Source organism: Oncorhynchus keta, chromosome 16 (genome assembly GCF_023373465.1).
Source record: "Oncorhynchus keta strain PuntledgeMale-10-30-2019 chromosome 16, Oket_V2, whole genome shotgun sequence".
Lineage (NCBI taxonomy): Eukaryota > Metazoa > Chordata > Actinopteri > Salmoniformes > Salmonidae > Oncorhynchus > Oncorhynchus keta.
The window spans coordinates 9,003,617-9,021,180 of record NC_068436.1 but is presented as its reverse complement, the minus strand read 5'-3'; the positions used below and the strand labels follow the sequence as shown (position 1 = coordinate 9,021,180).

Below are 17,564 nucleotides of genomic sequence, written 5' to 3'. Positions count from 1 at the left end.
ACCCAGAAAAAGACAGTCGAACACAAAACAACAACCGAACCTAGTCTCCATGACAGCAGATTGGCTGACAGCAGGGTGAGGTGTAGATTTCATCTGCAGGGACAGGGAGGTGTCTGTGTGCGTGGGGGAGAGAACGTGTAGCTGTGCTGACTGACTTGGTTATTTTTGTATTATTGCAGAGACCGAGTTTCCCTTAACTCAGTTGAACCAAAACATATTTCATTCTTGAATCAACACATATGGACTTTGTTTCATAATAAACTCCAATGGCTCCATATAGTTAGGTACTTGACTGTGGTTAACATTTTATAATATCATGTTATGTTTCTGTGTGTACAGCAGTTTCTTATATAAACGTGTATGCTTTTCTATTAAATTTGTGTTTACAGTCTGCAGTCCATGAGGACCTGCTGATATCTGGTGTTGCTGACGGGAGAGACTGGACCTCTGAGGTGGGTGGTCACAAACCCTGGCCCCGGATCAAAACCCTGGATCTGGAGCCATCACTCTTCCTTCCCGAGTCGGAACTAGGACCCAACCGTGAGGGACAGAGACTCCACCACCACACAAAACACAACCAGTGGACAGGTGGACTGAACAACCTCAGTCCTGGTGGTCATCAGAGAGACAGAGGCTGCAATCAGGGATCCAGTCTGCAGTCTGGGGCTGATAGAGATAGACCCTCCTGTTCCTATGATACAAACACCACAATATCCATGATGAACAGATCAGGTCACCCTGGGCTTCAGCCTTCACAGAGAGTGATGGGAGCCCACCCTGGAGGTAGTCTACCAGCCAGTCGGCCTTCTCCTTCAGGGCCTCGTCCAATTCCTGGTGAATGGGTTCATAGAAGGTCTGGACCTGGGTCTAGCCTTCCTCAGCTACCTCATGGTTACCCCACCAATACAGACAGGGTCAGGATGGGCGTTCACCATAAGAGGTACCTAGCCTATAACACAGCACACAATCCCAACAACACCCAAACAATGTCTAGAGGTCAAGGAGGGAGCTCAAAAACTCTTGCTGCTACCTCTGGTGTCATTGGGTTACAATGTGGGAGGCCGAGCATTAGGATGGACGCCGACAAGCCATATGCCTGCCCCACGTGTGGGAAGCGCTTTGCTGAGGCAAGGTATGTGAAGCAGCACCAGACTGTCCACACCAAAGACAGCTTCAAGTGCAAATTATGTCACAAGAGCTTCTCCTTCCTGAGTAGCCTTATCAGACATAGGAGTGTCCACAATGGGGAGAAATCGTAACAGTGTGGCTTAAGATGTACACAGGGGATGTCTTTATCTGACATATTATAGTTTTTTAACTATATATTTATAGTTATCATGTGAAGTGTCTAGGGATAAGAGGGTAATTAACCACATACCCCTCATTAACCCCTTTAACTTTTAATTTGAAACAGGCTTGCGTCAATACCTGATTTTAGAGAGATAGTAAACCTAGACTAGAACAAGTATAGTTTAATATTCTCTGCTCTGTTGAAACCAAGATTGAACTCTTTGGCCTGAATGCCAAGTGTCACGTCTGGAGGACACCTGGCAGGGACTGGGAGACTAGTCAGGATCGAGGCAAAGATGAACGGAGCAAAGTGCAGAGCGATCCTTGATGAAAACCTGCTCCAGAGCACTCAGGACCCCTGGGGTGAAGGTTCATCTTCCAACAGGACCCTAAGCACACAGCCAAGGTAACGCAGGAGTGGCTTCGGAACAAGTCTGAATGTTCTTGAGTATCCAGCCAGAGCCCGGACTTGAACCCAATCAAACATTTCTGGAGAGACCTGAAAATAGCTGTGTAGCTACACTCCCCATCCAACCTGACAGAGCATGAGAGGATCTGCAGAGATGAATGGGAGAAACTCCCCAAATACAGGTGTGCCAAGCTTGTAGCGTTATACTCAAGAAGACTCAAGGATGTAATCGCTTCCAAAGGTGCTTTAACAAAGTACTGAGTAAAGGCTCTGAATACTTGTGCAAATGTGATATTTCAGTTTTATATTTTTAATAAATTAGCAATAGTTTATAAAAACCTGTTTTTGCTTTGTTAATATGGGGCATTGTGTGTGTGGATTGATGAAGGGAAAAAACGATCAAACACATTTTAGAATAAGGCTGTAATGTAACAAAATGTGGAAAAACAGGGCATTGTGGAGGAAACTACAGCTACTGGAACTGAAGGTGGCACGATAGCACATCCCCGCCAGTTGTCCCAGTACTGTCAAGATCTTCGACCGATACAGAGGAATGGCAAAAGGTACATTTTTGCAGAAGACCGAGGCTGCGGTGCCTGTTGCACCGTTCCCCTCTGTGCATGTGTGACTTTAGATTTGTTAACCACATAAGGGTCTTGGGCAGTTGGATAGTATGCAATAATTCACCAGATTACTTATATATTACAGATATCTTGCACAAAGACACTAATTTTCTAACCAGATTCTTGATTTACTGCATTTCCTATTATTTACTAATTGAAAATAATGTAATACATTGATCAATAAATAGTATATCAAGAAGTGATGAGAAGTGTTACCTTACAATAGTGTACAATATACCGTTGAGCATTGACAGTAGTTAACCTAACCACCTCTTTTACCCCAATCACTCTCAGGTGAAGGACATCTTATTGGAGGCCACAGGAGTTTGGGAAATCAGTGGGACACAATACATGCAGAGATGACCAACCAATCACTGTTGATGAGGTGAGTGGACCCTCAACCCAGCAAGTTATCGTGATAGAGGTTAGTGTAATAGTGTTGCATAAAATATGGCAGTTACTTTGTAAATCAAATGTGACCAGTTTTTCAGAAAGGCTCCCCTCAGCTTTTCATTTGTTTACATGTACATCCTTATCCATCTGCCACAGGGGAGTTTGTGAGACTTTCTTAAACCAAATCAAATGTTATTGGTCACATACGTGTTTAGCAGATGGTATTGCCGGTCTAGCGAAATGCTTGTGTTTCTAGCTCCAACAGTGCAGTAATATCTAACATATACACACAAGTCTAAGTAAAGGAATGGAATTAAGAATATATAAATCTATGGATGAGCAATGTCAGAGGGCATAGACTAAGATACAGTAGAATAGAATACAGTATATACAGTTGAAGTCTGAAGTTTACATACACCTTAGCCAAATACATTTAAACTCAGTTTTTCACAATTCCTGACATTTAATCCTCGTAACCATTTCCTGTCTTAGGTCAGTTAGGATCATGTTAGAGGAAATTATGGTTGAAATGACTATGTATACATTCCAATCAGAACTGACTAGTCCAAATGCTATAATGTACTGTACATATGAATTCTCTCTTGCTCCCATTCCCAATTGTATATAATGTAGTCAGGAGTTTAGTAACAATGATTTATACTGACTGACCTTGACTTCGTGCTGATAACGCAAAGGCTCGAGAGCTAGGGGGCCCCTCTACTGGTGAAATATATAGAACGTTTAGAAAACGCTGATGTCATTTTCAGTTTATAAGCTGTGGAAATATGTGTATGTGGCAGTACTCTCTGGAATTAAACGCTGTTACCTGGCTTTTAAGACTGGTCTCAATCTACTTCATGCATAATTAATGAACTTACAATTCATTAATGAATTAGAATGAGTGAGAATTTGGTTTTGGCTACAAAAACATATAGGAATTTAGAAATTCCACTAACAATTGGTCTTTCGATCCCAGATCTAAATACCCCTCCCTATTATCTGGAGGTAGTACGCTGAAAATCGTGCACGGACGAGTTTGACTCGTTTTACTAAAGACCTGACCTCTGAATTGAGGTTCAAATTCAGGCCTGCGTATTATCACGGAGTACAGAGAAGGTGACTAGATTCAAATGAACAATGCTTTCCCAGCCGGCAGCAGGTAAAGTAGCCTTTATTCTCGATTCTGGGGGGATTTGAGCTCTTTAATTGATGTTCTGAAATTCAGAATTCATCAATAATGGGAGCTTTGCTATTCCCACAGGGTTTGTATGACCATCATACACTGGGTTTTGTATAACCGATATACACTGGGTTTGTATGACCATCATACTCTGGGTTTTGTATAACCGATATACACTGAAGCAGGTTAAAAAATAACCTGTGGTAATGTGCACTACCGTAAATAAACTAAACTTAATCATGAGAGGCACACCCGCCCGAGATTAAGACGGGATATTAAATAGGAACTGGGGGATAGGACGGTGAGCTTGTACAAATACTGGGCGTAGGGAGACGGCAAGAATGCGCAAGATAACTGGATTGGTCATTTGAATAGTGGCAGTATTGATCATTGTTCCGATTCAACTAATACTACGGGAAATATCCAAATAAGGAGTAGAGGGAACTTAAATCTAAAGAAATAAGATAAAAGCCATATCTATAGACAGGATAGATCCATGCGAGAGGAGTCTAACAATTAGTGGCGTGAGATAACGATTATTAGCGTTCTTTAAAAGCCCTCTGACACAACCGGAAAATAAGATATTAACTAGGGATTTACAAACCCTGGGCTTATAGTTGTAAGGTCAGACCTAATATCAGATTCAAAAGTCAAAGCTATTGAAGATTTCCATAAAAGAGACACACAAACAGTCAGAAAAGGAAGGATGGTTTGGAAATTCCTCAAAAGAAGTGTCGAAAAACTAACGGGAGATTACCGTAATACGAGAACAAAGAAAATGGAAGGGAAGCAGCCAAAATCTGACTCAGACAAAGAACCTGAATGGAAGCTGATATTTAAAACCCTTCCTTGCTATATCCGTAATTAGGACGATTTTCTGGGAATTCCCGGTGTCGAAGTTTTGGGACTACGGACAATTATAATAATAATGTTGAGAAAAATGGATAAGGTGAGTCAAAAGAAAAATACAAGATGGTTTAATTGTAATCCCGGCCGAGGCGGTTAACTAAAATTGATTTTAGATTGTAATTGACCTATTTGCATGTTTTGCCTGAAAAGTACGGTCGCCAGTGTTTGTAAAAGATATGAAATTAAGGTTTATTAAGTCATTAAAAATAATGGCGAGACAATTTCGATGTGAAACGCTATTTTGCCCAAAATGATCTGGTGGAATAATGTATTGAGATGGGAGTCGTATTTAAATAAATGTATCATAGAAGAGAAAGTCACCTAAAGTTAAATGTAGGGGATAACGGAGAGATACGATACAATTTCGGGCTATCCGGACGTTATAGCTATTTATGAATCGACTGACATATGATAAATTTAGCACAAAACATGGTACGTTTAAATGTTAGAGTATGGTAAGTTGAGAAGTTGGGTTGGTTATGCTTTGATGATTAGAATTTAAAACTGAACGCAATCTGAATAGGTAAAAATGCGTGCATTATAGCTTAGAGTTACTTTTCAAAAGCGGCCAGAAGTTCCAGATACATTTCATTTAAAAAAGGAGAAGTATCGTAAAGATGCCACAGATTGCAACGGAAGTGCCAAGCACTAAATGGGCTATATAGTGCAACACTTTGGACTATAAAATAGGTAAGAATAGTTTAATCGTAAAAAGTTGTGATTGTTTTTCCGAGTATTGATTTTTGGTTAGGTAACGCCTGGGAATTCGAACTAGAAGTTAAAGTATCCTAAAAAAGGCTATATATGGACCGATTTAATCGAGAAAAAAAAGACCCAATAGTGATTATGGGACATCTAGGAGTGCCAACAAAGAAGATGGTCAAAGGTAATGAATGTTTTATATTTTATTTGTGCGGTTTGTGTAGCGACGACTATGCTAATTATTTTGTTTACGTCCCCTGCGGGTCTTTTGGGGTGTTACATGCTATCAGATAATAGCTTCTCATGCTTTCGCCGAAAAGCATTTTAAAAATCTGACTTGTTGCCTGGATTCACAACGAGTGTAGCTTTAATTCAATACCCTGCATGTGTATTTTAATGAACGTTTGAGTTTTAACTAGTACTATTAGCATTTAGCGTAGCGCATTTGCATTTCCAGATGTCTAGATGGGACGCCTGCGTGTCAGGTAGGAAGGAGCAAGAGGTTAAAGAGACACGCTCACATATGGAACTTTAAAGGTGAGTTTTTAATTATACGAGTTAATTTATTTTTATGGCCTATTGATCTTATTGTGACTGTCTTCTGAGGTCTGATCAGCCTCAGGGGAGAGTCATTTGTATGATGAATGTGGTCATATTGAGTTACTAGTTTTAAGGTAATTCATAATAATGGAGTTTTGGTTGAGGGGTTAGAATTACTGTTTGAACCGCAAATGAGAAAGTGGTTCAGGATTCTGTTTTACAACATTAGCTGTGAAGTTTTTGAATGGGCTATTAGTGATTTGGTATTGTAACAGAGAGAAAGTCATATTTATCATTGAGAATAAATAGGGGAAGATAAAATAGATTAAGACAATAGGGCAGGGAATTACATAGAAAAATAAGTTGCAGTTTTTAGGAGGGATAAATTACTGTAGATAAGGTATTCCACACTTTGCAACACATATTAAATTCATGTTATTGTCAGATAGAATAATGAGGGTCCCCGAAGGAGAGGGCTTGTTAGTAAGAAGGATTTTTAATATGGTTAGCATTTAGACTTTGTTTGATTATTATAAGTTTTTAAATAGTATTACATTTAACAGGAATATAGGACATCTGTGATGATTTAGGATTATTGTTAGGATTAAGATAGATTGATTAAGGAAATGTAAGGACTTTAGAGAAAAGCCGCTCATAGACATGTTTTTTATAAAAATCAATGATTTTAGATAAAGCCAAACAGTGAGACATGTAGTTCAAATTTGGAAACATGAGAAACAGAGCTACAGACAGATAGGGGAAAAGGCAGACAGAAGAGCCCTCCCCCGCACTGCAGAGACCTTGAAGGTTGGAGAGCAGAAGCTTTAGAAGGGGAGCCAGGACGAGCAAAGATAACATAATGTGTAGATAACAGTTATTGAGTGGAGACAAAAGCGAGAATTGGACATGTGGAAAATGAAAGGGGCGCTCCTAAATGATAATGTCAGAACAGAAGGATAATATACTAATCTTACCTAAGTCATTATTTAGAGTAGATAAGGTTGTTACCTGGGCAGAGCCAGGTAACAAAGGGGGGATGGGTAAATTGTGTTCTAGAATAGGATGTGACCTACGGGATAATTAACTGATAAAACATTTTTTTTAGCTAATAAACAGAACAAATGAGAAACTGTTTGTTAACCAAACCTGTATGTCCAAGATTTTATGCACTACAGGTGAACTAACTCAATCCAGTCCCATAGGCCTGTTGGGGGGACCATACCAAGGACTCCTGGTGACAGCTAGCTGAAAGAGCTACCCGGATTCATATCGCACTGTGGGAGGGTAAGGCACAATGAACTGTCGAACAATAACAGAGTTCGAGAGGAGAACTGGAATTAACATCTCTCGAATGAAAAATACCTTACCTGTCCTTTCCTCACTGTTGTTGTTCATAGAAGTGAAGATGTGTCTGGCTCTTGCTAAGCGATGTGTTCTTGGGGAGAGGGTGGGGCTTCACATGGAAGCTGTTCGTCTGAGCTGTCTTATCGTGGGTGACATATTCCTGATACAGCACGTCCTACTCAAGTATGCGGAGAGTGGTAATTTGACCCATGGGTTAGACGGTGAGGATTTTGTGATTTTGTTCCAAAATAGAAGAGATACCGGTGCAGGTTCCCATATTGATCGTGGACACAGGTCATAGCTCATTGGGAGAGAGGGCTATATGAATCCACTCACCCAGTATGGTAGAGTAGAGTGGCATAAAGATACGCTTAACCCTTTAAATAGAAATGAAGGAGGATCAAGGGTTGTGGTATGGAGATGACCAGGTCTTGGTCGACACCCTAGTACGGTTCTGGGTAGAGGAGTTTGGGTCGGTATGGTAAAGCTGTTCACGAAAGCAGGAATGCCAGATAATGACAGTTGTATCGATTTGCACTATTTAAATCCCCAGGTTCCTCCCTTTACAGTATCCAGAGGAGATTATTACTGTTTGGCCCGGTATAGTACTCGTGAAAATATGTGGGAGAAGTTAGTACTTGTAATAGAACAGAGAATGTTACCACTAAAAAGACCCTGTTGGATTTGAGCAGAAGATGGGCCAGGGCTGCCATCTGGTGGTTGTGTGGGGGAACAACTCTATTACCCACAGATTGGGTGGGGTCATGTGCGTGGGGATGCCTTTTACACTCATTCAGACACCAGGACATGAAGTTATCTAAACGGGAAAAGAGAAGCACTCCATCTGGGTCATTTGATGACAAGGTATACATTGATAACATTGGGGTTCCAGGGGAGGTGCCAGATGAGTCAAAGCAAGAAATCAGATCCTAGCAGGATTAGAGTTAAGCATTTCCGGGGCTCTACTCTCATAAGAACGTGGACTGGATTAATTATATTTATGATAATCAACAGCGCTTTAACAGGTATACCAGAGATGTTATTAAAGGTTTTGTAAAACAGACTGAAGCAACCAGCTGGAAGGCTTGACAGAATAGAATTGCATTAGATATGTTAATGGCTGAAAAGGGAGAAGTATGCGTGATAATCAGGACCATGTTTGTGCTTACATCCCAAATAACACAGCTCCGGACGAATCAGTGCCCGATGCCTCAGCTGGTTTGACCACCCTGGCTCACGGGTTGGCAGAAACTCTGGAGTGGATATTTCTCTGAACTAAATTGGGTTGACAGTGTGTATGGAGAAATGTTGTGTTATGGGCTACCTTCACCTGTGTGACTGTGTTAGTTTTGTACGGACGTGGTTGATTGCGTGCATGTATGAAAGTTATTATTTCCAGGACTCTGGAGTAATCTATGACAATAGATGATGCGGTGCGGGACGATTCCAGGTTCTGACCCGTGGAGGACTGAATGCCTGACTACAGGACAAGTGGACAAATCTGGATCTTTCATCATTGGGGAATTTATGTTTGATGAGACTAGTGTTGAGGATATAATTAGATTGTACTTTGTTTCAATATTAGACTGTTTTTTAATAAAGATTGTAATGAAAATCCTGAAAGAAGAGTTATGATTCTGATGTAGGTTTAAAAACGTTGAGTTAAGGTTAGATTTGATTAATGATGGGTGAAGAGTCGGATAAACATTTATAATAATGTTGGTTATGTGTCTATTCATATGATAATCTGATAAACCTTTATAATAAGGTTAGTATGAGTAGGTTAATATTTGTATTTTTTATATTTAATAAAACTAGATGTAGATTTGAATGTATAATATTTGATCAAAGGGAGGATTGTTAGAGGAAATTATGGTTGAAATGACTAATTATGTATACATTCCAATCAGAACTGACTAGTCCAAATGCTATAATGTACTGTACATATGAATTCTCTCTTGCTCCCATTCCCAATTGTATATAATGTAGTCAGGAGTTTAGTAACAATGAAGGTCTGTTCCTTAGTTCATACATTTGTACAATCTCCAGGTGGCAGGAACAGCCGATCTCCAGACTGTCTAGAATGCTGATTTATACTGACTGACCTTGACTTCGTGCTGATAACGCGAAGGCTCGAGAGCTAGGGGGCCCCTCTACTGGTGAAATAGATAGAACGTTTAGAAAACGCTGACGTCATTTTCAGTTTATAACCTGTGGAAATATGTGTATGTGGCAGTACTCTCTGGAATTAAACGCTGTTACCTGGCTTTTAAGACTGGTCTCAATCTACTTCATGCATAATTAATGAACTTACAATTCATTAATGAATTAGAATGAGTGAGAATTTGGTTTTGGCTACAAAAACATATAGGAATTTAGAAATTCCACCACTTTATTTTAAGAATGTGAAATGTCAGAATAATAGTAGAGTGATTTATTTCAGATTTTATTTATTTCATCACATTCCCAGTGTGTCAATTAGTATTTGGTAGCATTGCCTTTAAATTGTTTAACTTGGGTCAAATGTTTTGGGGAAACTTCCACAAGCTTCCCACAATAAGTTGGGTGAATTTTGACCCATTCTTCCTGACAGCGCTGGTATAACTGAGTCAGATTTGTAGGCCTCCTTGCTCGTACACGCTTTTTCAGTTCTGCCCACAAATTGTCTGTAGGATTGAGGTCAGGGCTTGAGGTCAGTCCATTTGGAACCAAGCTTTAACTTCTTGACTGATGTCTTGAGATGTTGCTTCAATATATCCACATAATTTTCCTACCTCATGATGCCATCTATTTTGTGAAGTGCACCAGACCCTCCTGCAGCAAAGCACCCCCACAACGTGATGCTGCCACCCCCGTGCTTCACGGATGGGATGGTGTTCTTCGGCTTGCAAGTCTCACAATTTTTCCTCCAAACGTGACGATGGTCATTATGGCCAAACAGTTCTATTTTTGTTTCATCAGACCAGAGGACAATTCTCCAAAAAGTATGATCTTTGTCCCCATCTGCAGTTGCAAACCGTAGTCTGGCTTTTTTATGGCGGTTTTGGAGCAGTGGCTTCCTTCTTGCTGAGCGGCCTTTCATGTTATGTCGATATAGAACTTGTTTTACTGTGGATCTTTTGTACCCGTTTCCCCCAGCATCTTCACAGGGTCCTTTGCTGTTGTTCTGGGATTGATTTGCACTTTTCGCACCAAAGTACGTTCATCTCTAGGAGACAGAAGACGTCTCCTTCTTGGGTGGTAGGACGGCTGCCTGGTCCCATGGTGTTTATACTTGCGTACTATTGTTTGTACAGATGAACATGAACCTTCAGGCATTTGGAAATTGCTCCCAAGGACGAACCAGACTTGTGGAGGTCTTGGCTGATTTCTTTTGATTTTCCCATGATGTCAAGCAAAGAGGCACTGAGTTTGAAGGTAGGCCTTGAAATACATCCACAGGTACACCTCCAATTGACTCAAATGATGTCAATTAGCCTATCAGAATCTTCTAAAGCCATGACATAATTTTCTGGAATTTTCCAAGCTGTTTAAAGGCACAGTCAACTTAGTGTATGTACACTTCTGGAATTGGATACAGTGAATTATAAGTGAAATAATCTGTCTGTAAACAATTGTTGGAACAATAAATTGTGTCATGCACAAAGTAGATGTTCTAACCGACTTGCTAAAACTATAGTTTGTTAACAAGAAATTTGTGGAGTGGTTGAAAAACGAGTTTAATGACTCGAACCTAAGTGTATGTAAACTTCCGACTTCAACTATACATGTGAGATGAGTAATGCAAAATATGCAAACATTGTTAAAGTGGCCAGTGATTTCAAGTCAATATAAATAGGCAGCAGCCTCTAATGTACTAGTACTAGTGATGGCTGTTTAAAAGTCTGATGGCCTTGAGATAGAACCTGTTTTTCAGTCTCTCGGTCCCAGACCGTACCATCCTGTGGAGAGCCCTGCGATTGCGGACGGTGCAGTTGCCGTACCAGGCGGTGATACAGCTTGACAGGATGCTCTCAATTGTGCATCTGTAAAAGTTTGTGAGGGTTTTAGGTGCCAAGACAAATTTTTTCAGCCTCCTGAGGTTGAAGAGGTGCTGTTGCGCCGCCTTCGCCAGACTGTCTGTGTGGGTGAACCTTTTCAGTGGTGTGTACGCCGAGGAACTTGAAGCTTTCCACCTTCTCCACTGCGGTCCTGTCGATGTGGATAGGAGGGTGCCTCCTCTGCTGTTTGCTGAAATCCACGATCATCTTTTTTGTATTCTTGACATCGAGTAAGAGGTTATTTTCCTTGCACCACACTCCCAGAGCCCTCACCTCCCAGCAGGCTGTCTCGCCGTTGTTGGTAATCAAGCCTACTACTGTTGTATCATCTGCAAACTTGATGAATGAGTTGGAGGCGTGTGTAACTTCTTCTTTAAGAGGCTCCTCTGTCCTCCACAAGTTAACTGGAATTAATGGCACCTGTTTGAACTTGTTATCAGTATAAAAGACACCTGTCCACAACCTCAAACAGTCACACTCCAAACTCCACTATGGCCAAGACCAAAGAGCTGTCAAAGGACACCAGAAACAAAATTGTAGACCTGCACCAGGCTGGGAAGACTGAATCTGCAATAGGTAAGCAGCTTGGTTTGAAGAAATCAACGGTGGGAGCAATTATTAGGAAATGGAAGACATACAAGACCACTGATAATCTCCCTCGATCTGGGGCTCCACGCAAGATTTCACCCCGTGGGGTCAAAATGATCACAAGAACGGTGAGCAAAAATCCCAGAACCACACGGGGGGACCTAGTGAATGACCTGCAGAGAGCTGGGACCAAAGTAACAAAGCCTACCATCAGTAACACACTACGCCGCCAGGGACTCAAATCCTGCAGTGCCAGACATGTACCCCTGCTTAAGCCAGTACATGTCCAGGCCTGTCTGAAGTTTGCTAGAGAGCATTTGGATGTTCCAGAAGAAGATTGGGAGAATGTCATATGGTCAGATGAAACCAAAATATAACTTTTTGGTAAAAACTCAACTCGTCGTGTTTGGAGGACAAAGAATGCTGAGTTGCATCCAAAGAACACCATACCTACTGTGAAGCATGGCTGTGGAAACATCATGCTTTGGGGATGTTTTTCTGCAAAGGGACCAGGACGACTGATCCGTGTAAAGGAAAGAATGAATGGGGCCATGTATCGTGAGATTTTGAGTGAAAACCTCCTTCCATCAGCAAGGGCATTGAAGATGAAACGCGGCTAGGTCTTTCAGCATGACAATGATCCCAAACACACCGCCCGGGCAACGAAGGAGTGGCTTCGTAAGAAGCCTTTCAAGGTCCTGGAGTGGCCTAGCCAGTCTCCAGATCTCAACCCCATAGAAAATCTTTGGAGGGAGTTGAAAGTCCATGTTGCCCAGCAACAGCCCCAAAACATCACTGCTCTATTGCCATATCTGGCAATAGTAAAGAGAAACGGTTCCTCTGTATGTTCTGTAACAAAGCCTTCAGCTGCCTCCAGAAGGTGGAGATTCACCAGAGGGTCCACACAGGGGAGAAACCCTTCAGCTGTACCCAGTGTCACATGCGCTTCGCCCAGGCTTGCACCCTGAAGAGGCACCAAAGGGTCCACACGGGGGAGAAACCCTACAGCTGTACCCAGTGTCACATGCGCTTTGCCCAGGCTGGTAACCTGAAGATGCACCTGAAGGTCCACACGGGAGAAAGGTCTTCTGACATTTAGATAAAATCCTGCATTAAAGACTGATGAATTGTCATTGTTGTCAGCATAAAATATCCACAGATGCATTTGGAATACTGAGTAACATATTTCAGTGTTGAATATTCCTGGGTAGAATATTTCATCCAGATGTGTGATATATAAGCCTAAAAAGTACGTTACATGTTGTGTTTATACTGTGTAAGCTATATGTTGGTCACAAATGCCCATTTCATTTCTTCCATTCTACTAAATTTATTCCACAAGAAAATGAATTCAATTTATCAAATTCATTCAGTTTGTTGTTGAGACGTGTGGTTTTCATATGGTGTATTTAACACTTGTTTCTGTTTAATAAACACAAAATGGGACTTTTCATTTTAAGACTTTCATTGAGACTTTTAGTATACAGCACATCTGATCTCACCCTATTCTTTATAAACACAATGTTTTATAACCAATATACACTTACTAAATATACCTAAGACTTGCCCCATAACATGAAGTAAAATGTTAATGTTTCAAACATGCATACTGCCTCCAGCTCACACTGCAAGTGGTGTGTGATGCACTGAATGGCGAATGGGAAGTGCGCTTCAATTACCAGTTGAGAATTAAAAACAGTATCTCTATGTAATAGTGACCAACACTTGCATGTGCGGTGCGCTAACAGCTGTGTTTTCCCGCTAATTGTATTACGGAAAGAAAATTCGCACACTACCTTGTGCACATTGCTGCGCTTATGTGAAGAAATACTAGTTTATCAACATTTTAAGCTAAACTTTCTGATCTGTTGCATCAGCTTCATTGCTTTAAAAAAAATGTTGATGTAGCCGAGGCCTACTGGTTGATTGACTTTGATCTTTCGTCCCACAACTGTCCCAGAGTCTGTTAGGAATAGGCTATTTCTTTCTCGCACAAAACGACAAGCTGACCAATAGAATAGGTACTCTTTTCTACTATTGGGGATAGTAGATTGACATAGGCTAGTGATAATGCTGTTTGACTTTTCTTCAGCTAACAAGAAGAGTATCAATGTGAACAGTTATTTTAACATATTCAATGTGCGCATCGGAATTCAGTAAGAAGGATGCACTTCTATTGAGCTGAATGACAAATGTCTGAATGTGATTTCTGTCATTCTGAGCACCGTGGGTGGACGCCTAATCAGGTTATGAACCTAATGCATATGGGTCCGGTACATTTCTCAAATGTCAGATAAATGAAAATGCTTCCAGTTAAATGTTCGGTATCACCTGTCACTTCCAGGAGGAGGAGGGTCCACAGGTGCTGCTGGTGAAGGAGGAGGGGTGAGAGGAGAGTCTGGGGAACTCCGAGGGGACTATGATTATGGAGGACAACCAGACTACATCTCCTCCTGAACTTAGAGGAACCAGCTGAGCAGCACACGAACACACAGTCTCACTGAGGTGTGCCCAATTGTAAAGTAGAGTCTGAATCCACAGGTCAGAGCCCGAATCCACACAAAAAAAAGTGAGTGCTGACCTGCATCAGTTTTGCCTTTTAGATCATAATGAATAAGATTATATGTACAGATCCTAGATCAGCACTCATACTCTGATACATGTCTTAAATGTGGGACCATGTCTTTTGAATTATCAAACCATTAAAGACAAGTAATCAAATCAACTAACATGTTTGCATAGTACTCATAGCAATCCCACATTGCCCAATCAGAAGATGCTCCATATCAGATTTCTAAGTCCAACATCCTCTCACTCTGTATCTCTTACAGTCAGTAGACATGGAGGATGGGAAGCCTGATCTGCTGCTGGTCAAAGAAGAGACCATAGAGGATGGACCAGAGAGCATTGATCTGCTGAGTGGACTAAAGATGGGGGAGCAAGGTAAGGCAGAAATACTGTACATATAACCTACATACAGTAATAGATCTTCAATGGGAATAGTGATGCACCTGGCTATTGGGTTGTTCCACCAATTAGGTGGCTTTTGAGTAGCGTAACTTGGCATAAAAAATAAATAACACATACTCAATTTAATAAAAAAAAACACTTTTTCCCCCCCATCTAAAAAAAGAAGCCTATTAAGTACCAAATAAAGTAACAGGGTTGACCATAACAGGGTTTAGAAATTCATCTTAAATCAGTCATGAATCCCCTTGTGAAGGGGAATGGTTGGCTAAACATGGCTGTTACCATAGTTACTCCATGATAGTCTTAAATAAATAGTCTCTACAAGGCAGAATATTGAATAAAATTATATTTGCAATTTTCCCCCAAAATAGTTTTAAAAAAAATAAATCAACATTTTGGCTTGTAGAGGTCTTGAGTGGAAACTTTCCTGATCCAAATGCACATTTCTGCCCAACATAGAATTCTATGTAATTCAATGTTGGGTCTTCAGCCTAGGGGAATGGACACTTCTTATGTGCAACAGGAAGGGACAATTGAATGCAAGCTTCACAAAAAACAAAAATATTTATAGCCTATCTATAGGTAACAGAGTTGATGTGTTAAGCTCGACCCATTCAGTTACCCAACACAAAACACCAGAATATGTCCAAAAAGAGTAGAACCAGCTCACCTGATTTTACACTATGATTTCACGAATATATGTTCAATGTCTTTTGAAAATAATATTTTTTTACTGTAAAATTAGGGACATGTTTACCTTAAAATGAATCACTAATCACAAATAATAATGAAGGAGCTCCCACATATGCTGAGCACTTGTTGGCTGCTTTTTCTTCACACTGCAGTACAACTCATCCCAAACCATCTCAATTGGGTTGAGATCGGGTGATTGTAGAGGCCAGGTCATCTGATGCAGCACTCCATCAATCTCCTTCTTGGTCAAATAACCCTTACACAGCCTGGAGGTGTGTTTTGGGTCATTGTCCTGTTGAAAAACAAATAGTCCCACTAAGTGCAAACCAGCTTGGATGGTGTATTACTGCTGAATGCTTTAGTAGCCATGCTGGTTAAGTGTGCCTTGAATTCTAAATAAATCACTGACTGTCACCAGCAAAGCACCATCACACCACCTCCTCCATGCTGGGAACCACACAGGTGAAGATAATCCATTCACCTACTCTGCGTCTCACAAAGACAGTGGTTGGAACAAAAAACAAACAAAACAAAAAAAATTGCACATTTGGACTTATCAGACCAAAGGACAGATTTCCACTGGTCTAATGTTCATTGCTCGTGTTTCTTGGCCCAAGCATGTATTTTCTTCTTATTGGTGTCCTTTAGTAGTTGTTTCTTTGCAGCAATTTGACCATGAAGGCCTGATTCAGGCTGTCTCCTCTGAACAGTTGAAGTTGAGATGTGTCTGTTACTTGAACTCTGTGAAGCATTTATTTGGGCTGCAATCTGAGGTGCAGTTAACTCTAAAGAAACTTATCCTCTGCAGCAGAGGTAACTCTGGGTCTTCCTTTCTAGTTGCGGTCCTCATGAGAGTCAGTTTCATCATAGCTCAATGGTTTTTGCGACAGCACTTTAAGAAACTTTCAGAGTTATAGAAATGTTCCGCATTGACTGACCATGTCTTAAAGTAATGATAGACTGTCGTTTCTCTTTGCACTTTGCTTATAATATGGACACATGGTATTTTACCAAATAGGGCTATCTTCTGTCTACCTTGTCATAACACAAATGATTGGCTCAAACGCATAATTATCCAATGAGGTTGCAGGGTGGGCCTAATGGCTCAGTGGACACAGCAGAGAGAAAGACTTGGTGCACATATCTGGACCTATGTGATGTAGGACCACTTTTGGCTCTTACGTGCTAGTTTCATAACTACTGGCTACAAATTATACAAAAGTACCAGCGAATCTCTTTAAAGAGTGGCATATCGGGCCTCCCGAGTGGCCCAGTGGTCTAAGGCACAACATCGTAGTTGCAAGCTGTGCCACTAGAGATCCTGGTTCGAGTCCAGGCTCTGTCGCCTCTCCCGAGTCCGTACAGGGGTTGTAGTGATGAGACTAACTACCAATTGGCAACCACGAAAATGGTGAGAAAAACAGGTAAAAGGAAAGAAAAAAATAATAACTTAAAAGTTGCAAATCCACTTAAATCCAATATTTCACACAAAAGAAAGTCTTAAACTAGTCATATTTTGGTCATATGGCATCCTGATCAGAATATGACCATTATATAACATCATAAAGACATGTGCCTGTTGGTATGGAGTACCGTCTCATGTGGTCTCACCCTCTCAGGCCCCAGAGCTTTATCATGGTGTTTGAGTGACTGGAGTGGGATTTTTTTTGTTTTTGTGGAATAATGTTATTTTCCCTATACCCAATAATATCATGTCATTTTATTTTGTCTATTTTTTCACCCCATCCAGTTGGTGGCGGCAATATACCTTTTGCGTGAAATTCGCAACAAAACCTCACCTAAGAAGTAGTAAACGGAAGTAAGCGTTGACTTGTTAACATTTTCACATTAGCGTTTTTATTGTTGTCATTTAGACATTTATT

The 17,564-nt window shown here is 40.8% G+C and overlaps 1 protein-coding gene across 10 annotated transcripts in view; it reads left to right on the top strand.

Moving 5' to 3' along the window:
- The window catches only part of LOC118395627 (zinc finger protein 16-like), a 93,030-nt gene that overhangs the window by 67,603 nt on the left and 7,863 nt on the right, over positions 1-17,564 (top strand). For 3 of the 10 annotated variants that reach the window (XM_052465091.1, XM_052465090.1, XM_052465089.1), the window contains exon 5: positions 14,850-14,961. In XM_052465091.1, coding sequence (XP_052321051.1) covers positions 14,850-14,961 — 112 coding nt within the window. Of the gene's footprint in view, positions 1-389; positions 2,115-2,149; positions 2,263-2,616; positions 2,708-5,963; positions 6,044-7,240; positions 9,658-14,849; positions 14,962-17,564 lie in introns of those variants that run through there. The other 7 variants (XR_004827989.2, XR_004827988.2, XR_008066152.1 and 4 more) reach the window with 7 other exon arrangements.